Consider the following 17,644-nt stretch of genomic DNA (forward strand, 5'->3'; position numbering starts at 1 on the left):
AAAAAAAAAAAAGATTGAGGCCAACCTGGGCTACATAGTAAGTTCAAGGCCAGCCTACACATGCATAGCGAGACTGTCTCCAAAAAAATAAAAATGGTGGCCTTATCTGATCTAGGAACAGACTTTCTGATGAATTTTCCCATGCCATCACTCTTCAGTTATCAGAGCATAGTGGTAGCCATCTGCTATAAAAAATGTAAGATTTTCTATCTTTACCAGATTGTTATGAGACTGGAAACTCATAGCAAGGAATGTGTCAAGAAATGATGGCACTTTTCCCCTTGCTGCAGGACGTCTGACCTGGCTCGTGTACATCATTGGAGCCGTGATAGGTGGGCGGGTTTCCTTTGCCAGCACTGATGAGCAAGATGCTATGGATGGCGAGCTTGTCTGTCGGTAAGTGCACGCCACAGACTCCTTCCATTCTGCTCCTGTCACCCCTGCCCTCCAGGTGGGTCCCCATTGATATTCTTCCTGTGTGCAGCTAAGGGCCTTGATAACAAAGACCTGCTGCAATACAGGTCCAACTTCAAGCCTTTCCTGAGTACCATGAAATCTCTGCCTAGGAGCCTTATTAAAAAAACGTGTGAGGGCTGGGGAGCTGGCTCAGTGGAATAAGTGCTTCCCTGGCAAGCATAAGGGCCTGAGTTCAATCCCAGGTTCTGCCAAAAAAAAAACCAAAAACGTGTGAGCAGTTCAGCCAGGAAATGATGGACACAGAATTGAGAAAACTAGTGCAGGCAGTAACTGTTCGTCCTGCTTTAAGGTCACTGTCTCAGAGTTAATGGGATGTGGGCTTCTTTTGCCATGCTGACACAAGTCTAAAGGGAAGCTGGCTGCTCAGCTGTTGCCAGACATAGAATTAGGGAATTTCTACAGCCTTCCCAGGCTCTTCACCATACACCTGCCCACCTGTGGGATAAAGTTCTTTTGTATTTTTATAAATCTCATTTTATTAAAAACCTTTAAGTGAGCTTTAAAACTTAATGAAATTTTTTCTAAGTTGAGGGAAAGAACATAATAATTTCTAAAAACTTACCTAACAGAAATAAAAGCCAAAATTTTGGTTTGTTGATTTGTTTTTAGCTGGTGGTGGTGGAAGAATTTTATTGTGGGGCCTAGGGAAGTTTTTGCATACTACTAACAGAAAAAGCATTTTTTACACCTTTTTCAACTTAACTAAATATATACTTCTGTGAAATGACACTGTGAAGAACTTTCTTTTCCTATGTTTTTTTGTGTAATTATATGGTATAACCTCAAAGAACATTTTGTAATATTTAATAATTAGTTTCAGAACAAGTATTTGTTACATGCTAAAATGAATTTTTAAGACGAATAACTGTATTTTCTAAAATTAGTGAGAAGAGCATAATTGTTTTACTTTTTTTAAAATCTTCATCTTGGGCTGGTGAGATGGCTCAGTGGTCTAAAGCACCTACTTGGAACAAGCTTGGCAAAGCACAAGGACCACGGTTCAATCCCCCAGCACCACATGCCAGCCAGCCCCGCCCCCAGGAGGGCTGAGCTGGCCCCACACACACACACACATAACAATAAATTTTTTTAAAAAAAATTTTAAAAAATCTTCATCTCTTGCATGGTGGAAGTCAGCTGGGTTCTGCATTTAGTCTATTGTGATAGGAGACCCACTGTGCCCTCATGTGAGAATCCAAGTGAAAAGGGCACAAGTAATTTAGGGTAGTTGGGCTGGAGAGATAGCTCAGTGGCATAAGCGCTTTCCTAGCAAGTGCAAGGGCCTGAGTTCAATTCCCGGTTTTGCAAAATAATAATAATTATTATTATTATTATTTAGGGTAGTTATGCAAATGATTTTGTGACTTTGCAGAGAACTGCTACCTTAAAGGGTTCAAAACTTTCCGATGCTGTCTCAAGGCACGAGTACACTTTAATCTGGTGCTTTAGACTCCATTGATCTGCAGACATCTCACTAATTCTCATTCTAAAAATCCCCTTTGCTGGGCAAGGGGGCACATGCCTACAACTCCAGCACTCAGAAGGCAGCGGCAGGAGGATTGCCATAAGTTTGAGGCCAGCCTAAGCTAAGTGTTAAATCCCCATTTGTCTCTTTACACACCGATTTTGTTTTTCAGATACCTATTTGCCCTTAATTAATTGTCTTAATCCTAATAAAGGCCTCTATGGTGTTGGTATTGTTCCACTGCTTTTTTTTTTTTTTTTTTTTTTTTGGTGGAACTGGGGATTGAATTCAGGCCCTTGCACTTGCCAGGCATACACTTATTCTATCGCCCCAGCACCACCCCCACCTTTTTTTTTCTTTTCTTTTTTTTTTTTTTTTAAGAATTGAGCAAAGATTTACTAGGAATGAGATCTAATACTTTCCTGATTCTGCAGGCTAGGATAATGCTATATATGTGTCATGATGTAAATGTAATTCAGACAGTGTTGTGGACTAGATTGAGTGTAGTTTGCTCATGATATGTCACAAATAGTTTGCTACCTCTTCTCACACTATCAAAATGTCAAATGACTCACTTAAAATAACATTGTTCTTATTCAGCGTTCACTCATTTTTTCCGCTGTGCTTTCTGCAGGGGGTGGTAAGGGGTATAGGGAAAAGGAATGAAGTAGTATACAGGTAGCATATCTGCAGTCTGTCCCTGAAAATGTTTCCTGCCTATCCTTTGTGTGTTTCCATTCCTTTCATGCCTTGTAGAAAAAAAACATCAAGAATCACTGGACTACTCCAAGCTCCCTCGTTGGTAGAGATGAACTGGAGTGGAGAAAATCACTTTGTCTCCCAGAAATTTCAAGAACATTACCCTTCACATCTGTATTTTCCCACTATTCCTAAGCTGGTTATGAGTTCTGTCTCGAGACAAATACTGAGCCTTGCTATCTTGGCTATGGTTCTTGTGAACAGAAATGCGAACTTTTATTCCCTCTCTAGGTAGAAAACACCATTCAGCTAAAATGAGTAAGGAGAGAGCACATGGTTAATTCATTGATAGCTTGGATTGTCTAGAGTGACCAGGATATCCTTCTGTTGAATCGTTGCTCCTCTTTCTCTAGGGTGCTCCAACTCATGAACCTAACAGATTCCCGCTTAGCTCAGGCGGGTAATGAGAAGCTCGAATTGGCCATGCTGAGTTTTTTTGAACAGTTCCGTAAGATCTACATTGGAGACCAGGTGCAGAAATCCTCGAAGGTAACAGACACAGTTGGCTCCATTTAGTTCTTACTTTTTGCATGTGGAACCAGGGAAACAGTTGATAACAGTTGAAAGATAGCATCCAGATTTTTAGGTATTGGGATAATCTTAAGTGTTTTCTCTTAGTCTGTAGAATTCTGGGAAACTCCTCAAAGAATCAGGTCCATTTCTCTAGTAGTCCATACGCTTAACAAATGGCCAATCAAAACATCTGTTGTTCTCCCCCAAATTGGCAGTTGCTAGTCTCTAAACATGAGTTAATGTTTAGAGCAGCATAAGGTTTTGGCAGTTTTGTCATTTCAGGATTGAAGGGGCCCAGTAAGAGAGTTCCATTCTGAGAAACTGGTGTCAGGCGCCTTCAACAAGGGTGCCCCAGGACTGCTGTCCATTTTCTTTGCATGTTGTAGCCCTGTGTGTGGAAAAGTCCAGGGATGTGATTGTTTTAATCCATGGTTTCTGGTTACTTTCTCTTCCTTTCACATTATACCAGCTGTATCGCCGACTCTCAGAAGTTCTTGGCTTGAATGATGAGACCATGGTCCTAAGCGTCTTCATAGGAAAAATGTAAGTCTTTCAGCTTGCCATCAGCAAGAGGCCCTTGCAGTCCTGTTGCAACTGTAAAATGTGATCTTGGCATTGTGTTGCCACTGCCTGGATTTTCCAGCATTGATCGTTTGCGTCAGAAAATTGTGCATTTGAGTGTGTGACAAGCTGTGCTTAGAGATATGGCCCGGCCCCAGAGCATTCCAGGCTTGTACAGAATCTTGCAGAATCTTCTCTTTAGCCTTTGGAATCACAGGTAAAGCCCTGTCATGGCATTACCAAAGTGGAACTTCCTCCCCAGTAATTGCTGCTCAGCTGCACAGCCAGTCGCCGAGCTGCTCAGGGCACCCAGAGTAGGCATTCACTTTCTGGTGCTGATTTCCATGGTTCTGACCCCAGAGAAGAGCCCCACTTTCAGGCGGGCTTACTCCTCTCAGGAAGTATCACACCCTCTGAAAGTCTTGAGTCTGCAAAATCTAGTGTTGTTACTTGATCTGTCAACAAAGTTGGCAGTCCTGACTGGCCCTATTTTTTGTTTTTGTTTTTTTAAGTTATGCCCCTTGGGTTACATTTTTCCCTTTTTATTAGTCTTAATTTATCAGTGCACACACTAAGAGCCAATTGTATTACTCAGGGCTGTGTGCAAAGTGACATTTTGCTCCTTTCTAACTCTCCTAGCCCTAAGCACTCATATCCATGAGCTGGTTAATAATTTAAGATGAAAAAAACAAAGGGCATCTAAAGGACTTTGCCAGCCAAGCATCCAGAAGCAAGGGCTACTAGAATTCTGCAGCTGACGGTGGATGGTGCAGGTGCAGAATTGCAGACGTCTGCATGTATCACTGCCGCAGAAATCTCTTACCCTTGCTGCAGAAATCAGCCCTGGAGTGCCCCAGAATTCCAAGGGCCTGGGTATGGGCCAGTGTAGCTTTGGAACCAAGTAGTGAAGATTATCTGAAGGATAATTTTTCTAGTCAACCAAATGTAAGTACGGAGATTTTATACCCATTTTTTATTTATTTTTTTTTGTGGTCGTGATGTCTGTGAATTGGTGATGCAGATGTGTGGTGACTTTTGATGGATGATTTTCTTCTTCTCCTGGTCCTCAGGGAAACCAAGAAAGTCAAAAGTGTCTCTTGCTTTTCTTTTCTTTTTTTTTTTTTTTTTTTCTTTTTCTTTCTTTCTTTCTTTTTTTTTTCTTTCTTTCTTCTTTTTCTTTTTGTCCTCCAGCATCACCAACTTGAAGTATTGGGGCCGCTGTGAACCAATCACCTCCAAGACACTACAGCTTCTCAATGACCTCTCCATTGGATATCCTTTTCTAAACTAGCTCCTGAGCACAGCAGAAACTGGTATAATGACCCAGAAGTCATGGCCTCCTACTGCTGCCTCTGTCTTCTAGCTAAACTATCTTCCATTGTCCTGGGAGTCTTAAGGCAATACCTACACCAACTCCAGAACCCCCTAAATGAGCCAGTACACCACTACAGATTTATCCCTGGCTAGTGAAGAGGCCCAGAAGTGCTTGGGGAACCTAGCCCACAGATACCCACACTGTATGACTGAGGTTGTAGCGTCCCTTGTGTAACAGCATCCCTCAGCTGATTGGTGGAAACAGCTTAATGCCAAGCTTCAAGACAGGAGTAGTAGTTGTGCTGCTTCTTAATGTGGATACTTCTGCTGTGAAGTCTGAATTGCTGAATCCTTTCACAAGCAGAGATCTGCAAGAGCAGTAACTTTTTCCTCAGTTCTCCTAAAGATTGTACATGACTAGTGCTGTTCTGCATAGGCAAGAAGCCCATTCCTGGTGCACAGTGGAGACTGTAGGTAGTGATCTAGGACCTAAACTCTCTTGGAGTTCCTACCAAGGAAAGCTGTTCTAAGGTAGTTACAATTTTGTCGGAGGGAACCACTGGGGTTTTTTAGGGTTCTTAATTGGTTCACTTTGCTTAGACGAGAACATATCTTTTCCTGTTTGGCAGTGGTACACTCAAGTAGTTGAGAAAAATGAGAAATTTGAGTAAAACTTAATCCTGGAGCATCTCCATCTACCTGAAAGATTCTTGGTTTGCCTCACACTTTCCTTGACCTCCTCCCTTTGTCTTCACCTACAGTAGCGTAAGGAAGCTGGTGAAGCTTAGTGCGGTACAGTTCATGCTGAACAATCACACAGTGAGTGATTTTAGCTTCTTCCTGTCCTCTCTCTGACCACCCACACACACCTCTCAGCACATAAAAAGAGATGTTGACACTGAGGCCCTGGGTACTGCTGCTACAGACTGCAGTCTCTGACTCCTGTCACACTGCCAGATTACTGTCATCAGAGCTGCTGTCCGGCTTCAGGATGACTGAGTTGTGTTGGAGTCACCTACTACTGTTCGTACTTGAGATAATTTGGTAGTAGGTAACAACCACCGTATCTAATAAAAAAATATCCTCAAATCCTTAAGGAATGATCTTGGAGCCATTAGCTTGAAAGGGCTCAGTAATTCTCAAATTACTGGCTTGCATTCTGCCTCTGACCCATGTTTTTACCTTTTTAACTTGTGTTCTTTTTTTTAATAGAGCGAGCACTTTTCATTTTTGGGTATTAACAATCAGTCCAACCTGACAGACATGCGGTGTCGGACTACCTTCTACACGGCACTTGGGCGTCTCCTCATGGTGGATTTAGGTACTGCAATAAATCTAGAGGCTCATAAAGTAATCTGGCACTATTCTAAATTTTTATTTGAGGACAGAAAACCAGATGTGGGGGAAATCTTCTCTGTTGTTTCAACAGTAACAAAACCACCTGAAATAACAGTCAGATTTCACCAAGAACACATCATGCTGTCTTGGTCCCTGTGGCTGGAAGAGAGTAACAGTATGCTTAAAGTTTTCATCTGATAAATGGTGGCGTTAAAGTTCTCTTCATCGCTGGGCACAGTAGCACATGAGTGTTGTCCTAGCTACTCAGGAGGCTGAGCCAGGAGGATCAGATGTTCAAGCCCAGCCTGGGCAACTTAGTGAGGCCCTGTCTCAAAATTAAGTTTAAAAGACCTGTATTGTCTTAATATATAACATAGTTTTTATGTGTAAAATAAAGGGACCATGAAGTGAAATTCCTGACTCTCTTCTTTGCCTCTACTGCCCACACACCAAGGTGCAGGCCCTCTTGGCAGTCAGGGGAGGCTTCATCATCCAGGTCTTTCACACATGTAAACCAGGAGGGCTCTAGTGCTGCTGGGATGGTAGTAGTTTTGAACCAACTAATAATTGAAGCCCAGTGGTATTACTGTAATTTTGAGCTATCTGAATTTAATCCTACTAAAAACCTATGTTCATGAACGATGACTAAGAAAAGTATGAGGAAAGCCTCCACATGTACCTCTTTCAGTTTGTCACCTAGTTCTCACGCATCAGCCTCTGTCCCTTCTCAGCTGACTCTAGTTCTCACTGAAGGCAGTAGTGAGTTGAGTAGCTCCTTATATCCAGACAAACCTCTCATGCTGTGCTTGGCTTCTAAACCTTAGGACGTCCCTGCACTGGATGATTTCTATCACTTCGTAGTTTAAATTTTGGTTTCTGTGTATACATTTTATTCTTAAGTACTACTAAGGCCTATTGAGATAATAGGGGAGCCCATGAATTATCCTGGGGCCTGCTTATCTTTCATGCCATCTACTTTTCAAGCACACCCAGCTTGCTCTTGCTGGTAGCAGAGTCACACCTGGGGCTGTTTCCGTTGCAGGAGAGGATGAAGATCAGTATGAGCAGTTCATGCTGCCCCTCACAGCAGCTTTCGAGGCAGTGGCCCAGATGTTTAGCACTAACACTTTCAACGAGCAAGAGGCAAAGGTGAGTCCTTCACCCACCACTGAGCGGCTCCTGGTTGGGGGCAGTCCCTGATGGCGCCCACATCAGCCAGCATGGCAGGAAGCAATGCTGCCCGTACGTCGGCCCTCGGGTTGGTTTTTACTTCTCTTCTGGGCTCTTAGGATTCTCAAAGAACCAGCAGAGCTTAACAGAATGTTTTAATCTGTTTTTAAATGTGTCATCACAAAGTTATTTGTAGTTTTCTTACTGCCTTTTTATCACTGCTTTGTCTTTGCCCCCTTTTCATTTTTAATAGTTTGTGGAGATCAACCCTGCCAGAGTTGTTAATTTTATACTCTAACTTGTTGATTTTCAGACCTTCCTCTCTCCCAGTATAGTCATTTAAAACTATAAATGTCTATAGACATATTATTCCACAAGTTTTTTTTTTAATTTAAAAAAAAATACAAACTCACCATCCCATTTTACACATATAGTTTGGTAGTGTCTTCACATTGTGATGAAACATATCTTCAGATTCCATAAAGTTTTTGGTTTTTTGTGGTGCTGGGGATCAAATCCAGGGCCTATGCATGCAAGGCAAGAGCTCTACCACGGAGCCACGTCTCTAGCCCTGTTGTTTTTTTTGACACAGGGCCTCACTAGTATACTAGCCTTGGACTCATTGTGGTTGGCCTCTCTACGAACTCACAGTGATCCTCCTGCCTCAGCCTCCCAAGTGCTGGGATGACAGACATGTGCCACCACACCTGGCTCCACAAGTTTAAATATGTAACATTTTCATTATCAGTCAGGTCTTCATAATTTCTCATTAAGATTTTTTTTCTTTGGATTTCCATATATAGAGTATTTTAAGTTACTTTCAGTTTTTGATTTCTGGCTCTCAAAATTGTCATTTTTGATTGTTGCTTTCCTCATCTTTTACTTCGCACACACCTGTTCTCCTGACCTATAGATATTTGTGCTCCCCAGATCAGCAGACACCAGGATATCAGTACTGGGCATGCCCTTTCCAGGGTTCATGAGGGCACCAAGATGACCTTTGGAGAGCCAGCAGTGAGCCTGGAATTTGCCTGAAAAAAAAAAAAAAAAAAAAAATGGCAAGCCTTTTAACTTGACTAGCTTTTTAGCTTCCCCTCTTCAGATCATTAGAGGGGTCAGAGAACAACACTATTTTATCCAGCTCCTTTCTCTCTTTTAAGTATTTTGAGGTGTGAGATGGGTATCATTCAGACCAAGAAACATTAACATGGAACACATCAAAAGTTAGGCTGTGATGTCAGCCACCATGAAGAACCTCACCGAGGGCTATCAGTGAACTTCAGCCTCTCCCCTCATGTTAGTGCCATACAAAGCAAATAAAATCTAAAAATCCTTCTTTGAGGCTGAGGCTTAGCTCATTGGTAGAGCTCTTGCCTAGCACACACAGGACCCCCAGGGTTCTTCTCCAGCATTGAAGGTCAGAGCCGCAGCTTCAGAGCACCATGGACTAGAGTGCTCATCCACATCTTTGTCATGTCCCATGTAATCAGTCTTTTACATTGATTGTGTCTTAGACTATAAAACTGAGCTCATAGCATCAGCTTAAGAATAGATCTGAAAAAAAAAAAAAGAATAGATCTGTTTGCTTAAAGCAGGCTTTTCACATGTGTAATGGTTAACATATCTATGACCACTAGAAATTGAAAGCAGTCATACTGCTGTTAAGAACCCCTATTCAAAAGTTCTACTGGAAAGAGAATATTGGATTTGGAGTCTAGGTGTGTGCTGTGTCCTAATCTGGGGCCCCTGCGACCCAACAGCACCACCATGGGATTTGCTTGCCTCAGGCCTCTGCCTCTTTTTCCTATAATGGGAAAGTATGGTACTTTATTGCTCCTGGCTTCACCTTATCTTACTTCTAGTCCCCCAGACTTTTCCTCTATGTCTCCCCCCGCCCTCCCATACCTTTTGAATGTTAAGGGTACTTTGTGGTCACTTCTTTTCAACTTTGCCATTTCTTAAATATACTTTACTACTTATCAGTCTCTGTTTTTGCTGTGAGCTATAGTCTAGGTTGCATATCCCTTCTCTGAAATGCTCAGGCCAGAAGTATTTCAGTTCTCAGAAACTTTTTGGATTTTGGAATATCTGGTTATATATAAATGAGGTATCTTCAGGAGAGGGCCCAAGTATAAACACAGAATTTATTATGTTTCCTATGTACTTTATACATATAATCTAAAGATTTATACAATACTTTTGCAATTTTGTACATCAAAGCTCTATGGTATGGAATTTTCTACTCGTGGCAGCATTTTTGAATCAATACTCAGAAAATTTTTGATTTGGAATGTTTCAGATTTGACATTTTAATATGAGGGATGCTCAACCTCAATAACAAGCTTCCAAAACAATTTTTTTCATATGTGTGTTGCTGAAGCAAGCATTCCAGAAGTAATTTTTTTTTTTTTTTTTTTTTTTTTTTTTAACAGAACCAGGAACTCAGGTCCTTGTGCTTGCCAGGCAAGCGTTTATTTCTACTGAGCTATCTCCCCGCTCCCCCTTTTTTTAAACTGGGGATCAAACTCAGACCTTGCAATAACTAGGCATCCAGAACTAATTCGTTTTTTTGTTTTCTGTTTTTTGTTTTGGGCAGAACCAGGGATTGAACTCAGATCCTTGTGTTTGCCAGTCCAGCGCTTATCCTACTGAGCCATCTCCCCAGCCCCTCCAGAACTAATTTTTAAATGAAAAGGTTATATTGTAGTGTAGAAGCAACTGATTTAGAATACTAGACAAGACTTATCTGTGGGAGAGAAAGAGAATTAAATTACATATGTGCAAAATTCCTATCAGATGGTTATGGTTTGGTCTTCTATTGTAACATATTTTTGCCTTCTACTGCAGCGAACTCTAGTTGGCCTAGTGAGAGACCTCAGAGGGATAGCGTTCGCCTTCAATGCCAAGACCAGCTTCATGATGCTGTTTGAATGGATGTATCCTAATTCAAACTAGGTGCATGCTACACAAGCCTCATCTGGGGTGTGACTGGTGATGGAGTCGCCGAGAGGAGATGAAGGCAGGCAGGGAGGAAAAGAGGGAGGGCGGGGTGGTGAGGCAAGAAGGTAAAGAAGTATCCAGAAGGTCTGACATACCTTTCTTTGGGATTCCAGTCTACTGCAGGGATAACTTTTAGGAATTAAAAAGTATAATTCTAAATTCATAACCTTGAACAGATCATTTCAGATCTGTTTGGGTCAAGAAGATGGTCAAAAGTTTGAGTGCTTCCGTTTCTATAATTGTTATGGAAAGAGAATAGATTCCTTATATCACAGAAGTAGTAAAGGGTAAATAGCAGTGTGTAACACACTGTTCTGCAGAAGAAAGGCTGCTATGTACATTAAAATTATTGTTCCCTGTTACAGGTTAAAGGATAGGCAGTAACTGTACCATCTTCTAGATAGACTCCATAGTCAGCAAGCAAGAGACACGTAACAGAAACTGTAATTTGAGTTTGTGCTTGACTAGTGCTGAGAGATCATTTTAAATTCTATATTTTTCTGGATTCAAAAATTCTTCCTTAGCTTCCCATTTACAGATACCCATCCTATATGCCAATTCTCCAGCGGGCAATTGAACTCTGGTACCATGATCCAGCCTGCACCACGCCTGTGCTCAAGCTGATGGCTGAACTAGTTCATAACAGGTAAGCAGAAGGGTGCTTCAGGAGCTTTACCTAGTGTTCGGGCAGATTGGCAGTCATGCACTGGTGTCAAATTTGGATACCTTTTAAAGTAAGATAGATAGATAGATAGATAGATAGATAGATAGATAGATAGATAGATAGATAGATAGATACCGGTGTCCCCAACCACAGAAAGTCATAGCTGCATACAGGAAACAGACTCCTAGGAATTCTTTCTATTCTTAGAAGTTTGGCATCCAAAATTATGACTTCCTGGCACATGTGCCAGTGGTGCTTTGTCTGGCACAAGAAAGTTTTTTATAGGCAGATTGAAATGATCACTATCACAAAGTCTGTAAAGATTTTTTTTTTTTTTCTTTTTTGTGGAACTGGGGATTGAACTCAGACCCTTGTGCTTGCCAGGGAAGCGCTTATTCCACTGAGCCATCTCCTCAGCCCCAAGATTTATTTTTTAACACAAGAAAAATTTCTGGGGCCGGGGAGATGGCTCAGAATAAGCGCTTCCCTGGCAAGTACAAGGGCCTGAGTTCAATCCTGTTTCACCAAAAAAAAAAAAAAGAAAGAAAGAAAAGATAAATTTCTTAGGCACCAAATTTTACATATTTCCAACCAAAATACAAATTAATTTAAAGAGCAAAATGAAAGTGGTGGTAGGACACAGGACCTAAAGTGGAGATAAGATGGTAGTGACCATGATCAAGAAGTGGAAGAAAGGGGGGAGCCAGAGAGATGGCTCAGTAGAATAAGTGCAAGGGCCTGAGTTCAATCCCTGGTTCTACCAAAAAAAAAAAAAAAAAAAAAGTGGTATGTGCAAGGTTCTGACTTTGGTCCCTGGTCAAAAAAAAGGGGGGCGCCAGTGAGATGGCTTAGTGAAATAAGCACTTCCCTGGCAAGCACAAGGGCCTGAGTTCAATCCCCGGTTCCACAAAAAAAAAAAATTTCCAGGTGGCGTGTGGTGGTGCAAGCCTGTATCACATCATTCAGGAGGCTGAGGCAGGAGGATCATTGTGAATTAGAGGCCAGTCAAGGCTACAAAGTGAGCTCGAGGCCAGCCTGACCTGCATAGCAAGACCTTGTCTCAAAAAGAAGTGATATGTGTAGACAGCAGTTCCCCAAAATGCATGCCATTGCTAGGTACAAACAATGAAAAAAGAAAAAGCCAGCATCTTAGTTTTGCTAGGATTTCAAGCATGTGCATCTGTCTTTCATGGGACTACAGAAATAATTAATTTTTGGCTGCCTTTGTGGGGGAAAGAGAAGTGCTGCAAGAGGCCATAACCTCCAGTGAGGCTGACATTCAAGAGCAGATACTTGTGAACACCCCGTCTTTGCCAGTGCACCTCCTAGCAGTTGTACCGGGCTGAATCTCAATGCTCTTTCACTGTCACATGCACTGGGAAAGACGGGCAGAAACCAAGGACAACCTGGGAGCTGTGGCGCGCACCTGTACTCCCAGCTACACGGACAGCTGGGTAGAGCTGCAGATTGGAGTTCTGCATGGGTAACTTAGTAAGCCTGTCTGAAAATTTTAAAAAGAACTGGATATGTAGCTCAGCAGTAGAACACCCCTAAGTTCAATCCCTACTACCAAAAATTAAAAAAAAAAAAAAAAAACAACTGCCAGCAGTGATTAGATACTATAGAAAAACAAGATAATATGATGGTGGGACTGGAGAGATGGCTCAGTGGTCTAAAGCACCTACTTGGAACAAGCTTAGCAATGTACAGGGACCGTGGTTCAATCCCCCAGCACCACATGCCAGCCAGCCCCGCCCCCTGGTGGGCTGAGCTGGCCACACACACACACACAAATAAATAAATGTTAAAAAAAAAAAAAAAAAAAATTAAAAAAAAAAAAAAAACATTTTTTAAAAAAAAAAAAAAAAAAAAAAAAAAAAAAAAAAAAAAAAAAAAAAAAAAACAGGTTGTGTTAAAAAAAAAAAAAAAGATAATATGATGGAGAGAAACAGACCAGGAAAGGCCTATTAGAGAAGGTGATGTTTAAGCTGGGATTCGAATGACAAGCATTCTGGTAGCCCTGTGCAGACAAGAATAACAGAGCTTGCTGGCATTTGAGACAGAAAAATACCACTGTGACTAAAGCTTGAGTGAGCTGATGCTGTGTTGAAAAGAGTTAAAGCAGTTGGCAGAGGCCGGATTACCAAGTGCCAGGCACAGCGGTGGCAGAAAGCTGGCACTGATTATCACTGTGGTGGGAAACTGCTAGGGTACTCTACACAAGGCTGTAAAATGACTTGGGTTACATTATTTAAAAGTGTACAAGTGAGATAAATGGAGCTGGAACTGGATGGGTGCATTGCTTATTTTGGAATTAGACATTGTGGGGGCCTGGCAAAAAAAAAGGCTCTTGAGACCTGTTATGGCTGTGTCTAGATGGCCCCCCAAACCTCATGCAGTCACGGTGGGCCTTTTCAGTGGTGGCTGGATCTAGAGTGTATGATGCTGGGATTGACTCGTGGTGTAGTGCTACGCTTAAGGGCACCAGGATTAACAGTGACTGGGGACCCCCCCCCCCCAAGTAGCTAGGATAAGATAAAAGGGGCAGAAAGAGCTGTGGTCGTCCCCTTGCTTGCTTGCTTTTGCTGTCTTCTGCTTGCCATGAACTGGTTCTACTCTTAATACTCTACTAAGCCACCCTGCCTTGGAGCCAGCTGATTATGGACTGAAACCTCTACAAACTGTGAGCTAAATAAACTTTCCTCCTTTAACTTTGGGTGTGAGGTATTTTGTTTCAGCAACCTGAGCGAAGTAACAAGAGGCCTCACCAAACTAAGTAAGAAGTAGAGCAGATCAAGAGGTGTTCTGGTCTCACAGTCAGAACTAGCCAGGTGTAGTAGTGCACACCTACAGTCCCAACACTCAGGAAGCTGAGGCAGGAGGATGGCCACAGTTTGAGGCCAAGCTGGGCTACATAGTGAGTTCAAGGCTAGCCTAAACTATATAGCAAGACCCACCTCAAAAAAAAAAAAAAAAAATTAAAAAGCTTTTCGGGCTGGGAAGATAGCTCAGTAGAATAAGTGCTTACCTGGCAAGCACCAGGCCATGAGTTCAATCCCCAGTACCGCTAAATAAATAAATAAATAAATAAATAAATAAATAAATAGCTTTCCTTCTCTGCCTGACATCTGTTGTGACATTTTAAGTCCCTTTGTATCTTTTCTTATAAAGTGGTAACATTGCTTGTACCTCTCCTACTTTCCACAGAAGCTATAAGGAAGATGTAAATCGATATCTAAAGGGCAGAATTGGTACCGAGAAATGATTGGCAAGATGATTTCAGTCATGTTTTTGAGACAGTCTCACTAAATTGCCCAGGCTGGGCTTGAAGTCATGATCCTCCTGCCTCAGCCTTCCATAAATTAAGGACTTTTGTCCTGTTTTGTTTCTTGTATTTTCAATTTGAGTAGCAGGAATTTGGAGCTAGCATATTGGACTTGAGGAGACACTACAGCACTGGTTAAATATTTCACTTAGGTTATCCTCACATCAGGACAGGCACCCTGCACATCTTCACAGGAGTACCCAGAGTCCTCTAAAATTCCCATCTTCCAAGAAAATCCCTGACTTTGTCTCCTCTGTTCTCTGCTCAGATCTCAGCGACTCCAGTTTGATGTCTCTTCCCCTAATGGCATCTTACTTTTCCGAGAAACCAGCAAAATGATCACAATGTACGGTAGGTACTTTAGAGGAGCATGCTCAGGAGATGATTCTGACTCCGCCACCTTGCTGCACACTCCGCTGTCCCTGGCAGTAGCCAGAGCAACACTCCCATGGCTTCTGTGTTCCTTGTTCGCACATATTAGCACACCAGCTGCTTCCAAAGGCCTGCTGAAATCTGTGTATGCCTTTGGAGTGAGAGGGGTGAGGTGGCATAAAAACTCTCTCACACTGTGGTTGATTATATACCCTACATGTCCACTCAGGCAATCGTATCCTGACACTAGGAGAGGTCCCGAAGGATCAGGTCTATGCACTGAAGCTTAAGGGCATCTCCATCTGCTTCTCCATGCTGAAGGCTGCCCTCAGTGGGAGTTACGTCAATTTTGGAGTCTTCCGCCTCTATGGAGATGATGCCCTGGACAACGCTCTGCAGACCTTTATCAAGCTGCTCCTCTCCATCCCCCACAGTGACCTCCTGGTAAGCCTCAGCCTTGCTAGAGGTCTTGCCCCTCATCACACTCAGACCTTCTTACTTGAGACCAGGGTAAATTGCAAGCTAGTCCCTTTCTGCCCTAACTCTGTATCATATTTCCTAACTGGAAGGAACAAGCTGTCTTTTTAGGACCATATCCCTTGATGCTAAAATTGGTAGGTGCTAAGGCTGATTTTTTTTTTTTTTTTCCTCCTCTGCCATAGGACTACCCCAAGCTCAGCCAGTCTTACTACTCATTACTGGAAGTCCTGACACAGGACCATATGAACTTTATCGCAAGTCTGGAACCTCATGTCATCATGTATATTCTCTCTTCCATTTCTGAAGGACTTACTGCACTTGGTAAGCACCTGGGTCAGCTCGTTTGTACCACTGAAGCTGAAGGAGAGAATTCATAGGATCACTGCTCTGGGGAGTTGGCCCTAGCAAGAGTACCATGTCCACAGTACATTGTGATCTAGCCTAAGAGCCAGGCACTTGTAAGGCATTATGGACAGGGTAACTAACATGGGCCCTGTCCTTATGGAGCTTGGTGTCTGGTGGATGAAACACCTAAACACTTGTCTACCCATTTCCCATACTGACTTCATTCCCCTCATGCCCTTCAGAAAGATTAAATACCTCTACTTCTGCCTGTGATGGGTAAGGTCAGGAAGACTGGCTGAAAGGCTTAGCATCAAAGTGTCTGTGACAAAGTTGGACAGGTTTAACCTAGTTCCTAGTGGTAGGGACAGGCACTAGAAACTTTTGTTAAGAAGGAACCAGGAAGTCCAGAATGTTGGTGTACAAATTCAAGAGTTAAGACCGAAAAAAACAGAAGAAGGGTGCTCAGAGCCATATTAGTGGGTAAGACTGTCAAAAATGCTATGGGACCTGGGAAAGGGCTTCACACCACCACCTCTGTAAGCTTTTCCTTCCTAGGCCTTGTGAATCTTGTCAACTATTTTGTTTTGGCTGCCTTCCAGAAATTTTAATAGATTGTACTGTGTGTATGTGTGTATACGTGTGTATACATGTACTTTTAGAGAATAAAACATACGAGGCAGAGCAAAACATACTAAGTCACCTGATGATGTACTGCAAATTGATTCAGAATGACCTGGACTGCCATGAATTAGCCACACTTCTGTGACCCACGATTACTTCTGTTGGGGACATTGGCATATCTATTATAGTCCAGTCAAGATATCAGACTTTGCTTTGGGAGGCGGTTTTATACCTCCTTGCAAATACAAGGACCTTGGCATAGATTCTCAGTGTGCATCAGAATTGTTTGCTTGCTTGCTTTTTATTTCTTGAGATAGTTTCACTGTGGAATTCAGGCTGGACTTGAACTCCCTGCCTCAGCTTCCAGAACACTGAGATTGTAGGCATGTACCACCATGGCCAGCTTCAGGATTGTTTGGCTCTTTCAGGCCCTTTGCCTCCAACTGGTGTGCACTGGCCAACTGGTTGTGTTCTACCATTCCCTTGGTAAAAGAGCACAGAAGAATGGTGAACTCCCAAGATGCTGTGCCAAGAAACAATACTTGCACCACATTCTAACAAATGGAGACATTCCCAGGCTGTATGAAGCTGGGTTCCACAGCATCCCCCAAGTAACTCAACATAGGCCCCTACCTCAGACTTCTTTGTTCTAATCTCAACTCTGACTGATTAGCTGTGCTGTGTTTAAGGAGGTCTTTAACCTCCACACTCCAGTTTCCTTGTGTGTAAATGGGGCCTGTACCTCCTAGAAGTAAGTACCTAGAAAGTACTTGGGGCAGTATCTAGTAGTTCACAAATGAACAACTTCCTGGCTGTAAAACTGTGGGGGTTTTTTTATGAACCAGAAGACATGTAAAATGTATTGACCCAGTAATTTAAATAATGTTTATATTATCTGTTACCACACATTCAGGCTTAGAAACCAGGGCTTGCTATATGACAAGGGTAAGAAGCTTACAGGAAACCCTCAGTAGTGGTCTTGGCCTCAATGGCCACAGTTGTCAGTCCAACCCAGTACATCCGTAGGATCACAGCTGAGTCCCCACCAGCAGCTCAGTATCCTGCTCTCCTCCCCCCAGACACCATGGTATGCACAGGCTGCTGCTCCTGCCTGGACCACATTGTGACGTACCTCTTCAAGCAGCTGTCGCGTAGCACCAAAAAGAGAACAACACCCCTGAACCAGGAGAGTGACCGCTTTCTGCACATCATGCAGCAGCATCCAGAGATGATCCAGCAG

At 42.6% G+C, this 17,644-nt stretch overlaps 1 protein-coding gene across 1 annotated transcript in view; it reads left to right on the plus strand.

Annotated features, from left to right (window-relative positions):
- Xpo7 (exportin 7) overlaps positions 1-17,644 on the plus strand; it is a 37,022-nt gene that overhangs the window by 18,480 nt on the left and 898 nt on the right. Inside the window, exons 13-25 of the mRNA XM_023714621.1 lie at positions 291-396; positions 3,055-3,190; positions 3,684-3,757; positions 4,967-5,047; positions 5,845-5,908; positions 6,302-6,410; positions 7,470-7,576; positions 10,445-10,533; positions 11,136-11,243; positions 14,855-14,937; positions 15,188-15,402; positions 15,621-15,759; positions 17,484-17,640. Of these exons, the coding sequence (XP_023570389.1) occupies positions 291-396; positions 3,055-3,190; positions 3,684-3,757; positions 4,967-5,047; positions 5,845-5,908; positions 6,302-6,410; positions 7,470-7,576; positions 10,445-10,533; positions 11,136-11,243; positions 14,855-14,937; positions 15,188-15,402; positions 15,621-15,759; positions 17,484-17,640 (1,468 nt within the window). The remainder of the gene's footprint in view (positions 1-290; positions 397-3,054; positions 3,191-3,683; positions 3,758-4,966; positions 5,048-5,844; positions 5,909-6,301; positions 6,411-7,469; positions 7,577-10,444; positions 10,534-11,135; positions 11,244-14,854; positions 14,938-15,187; positions 15,403-15,620; positions 15,760-17,483; positions 17,641-17,644) is intronic.

This window comes from Octodon degus, unplaced genomic scaffold (genome assembly GCF_000260255.1).
Source record: "Octodon degus isolate 3935 unplaced genomic scaffold, OctDeg1.0 scaffold00036, whole genome shotgun sequence".
NCBI classification, from domain to species: Eukaryota; Metazoa; Chordata; class Mammalia; order Rodentia; family Octodontidae; genus Octodon; species Octodon degus.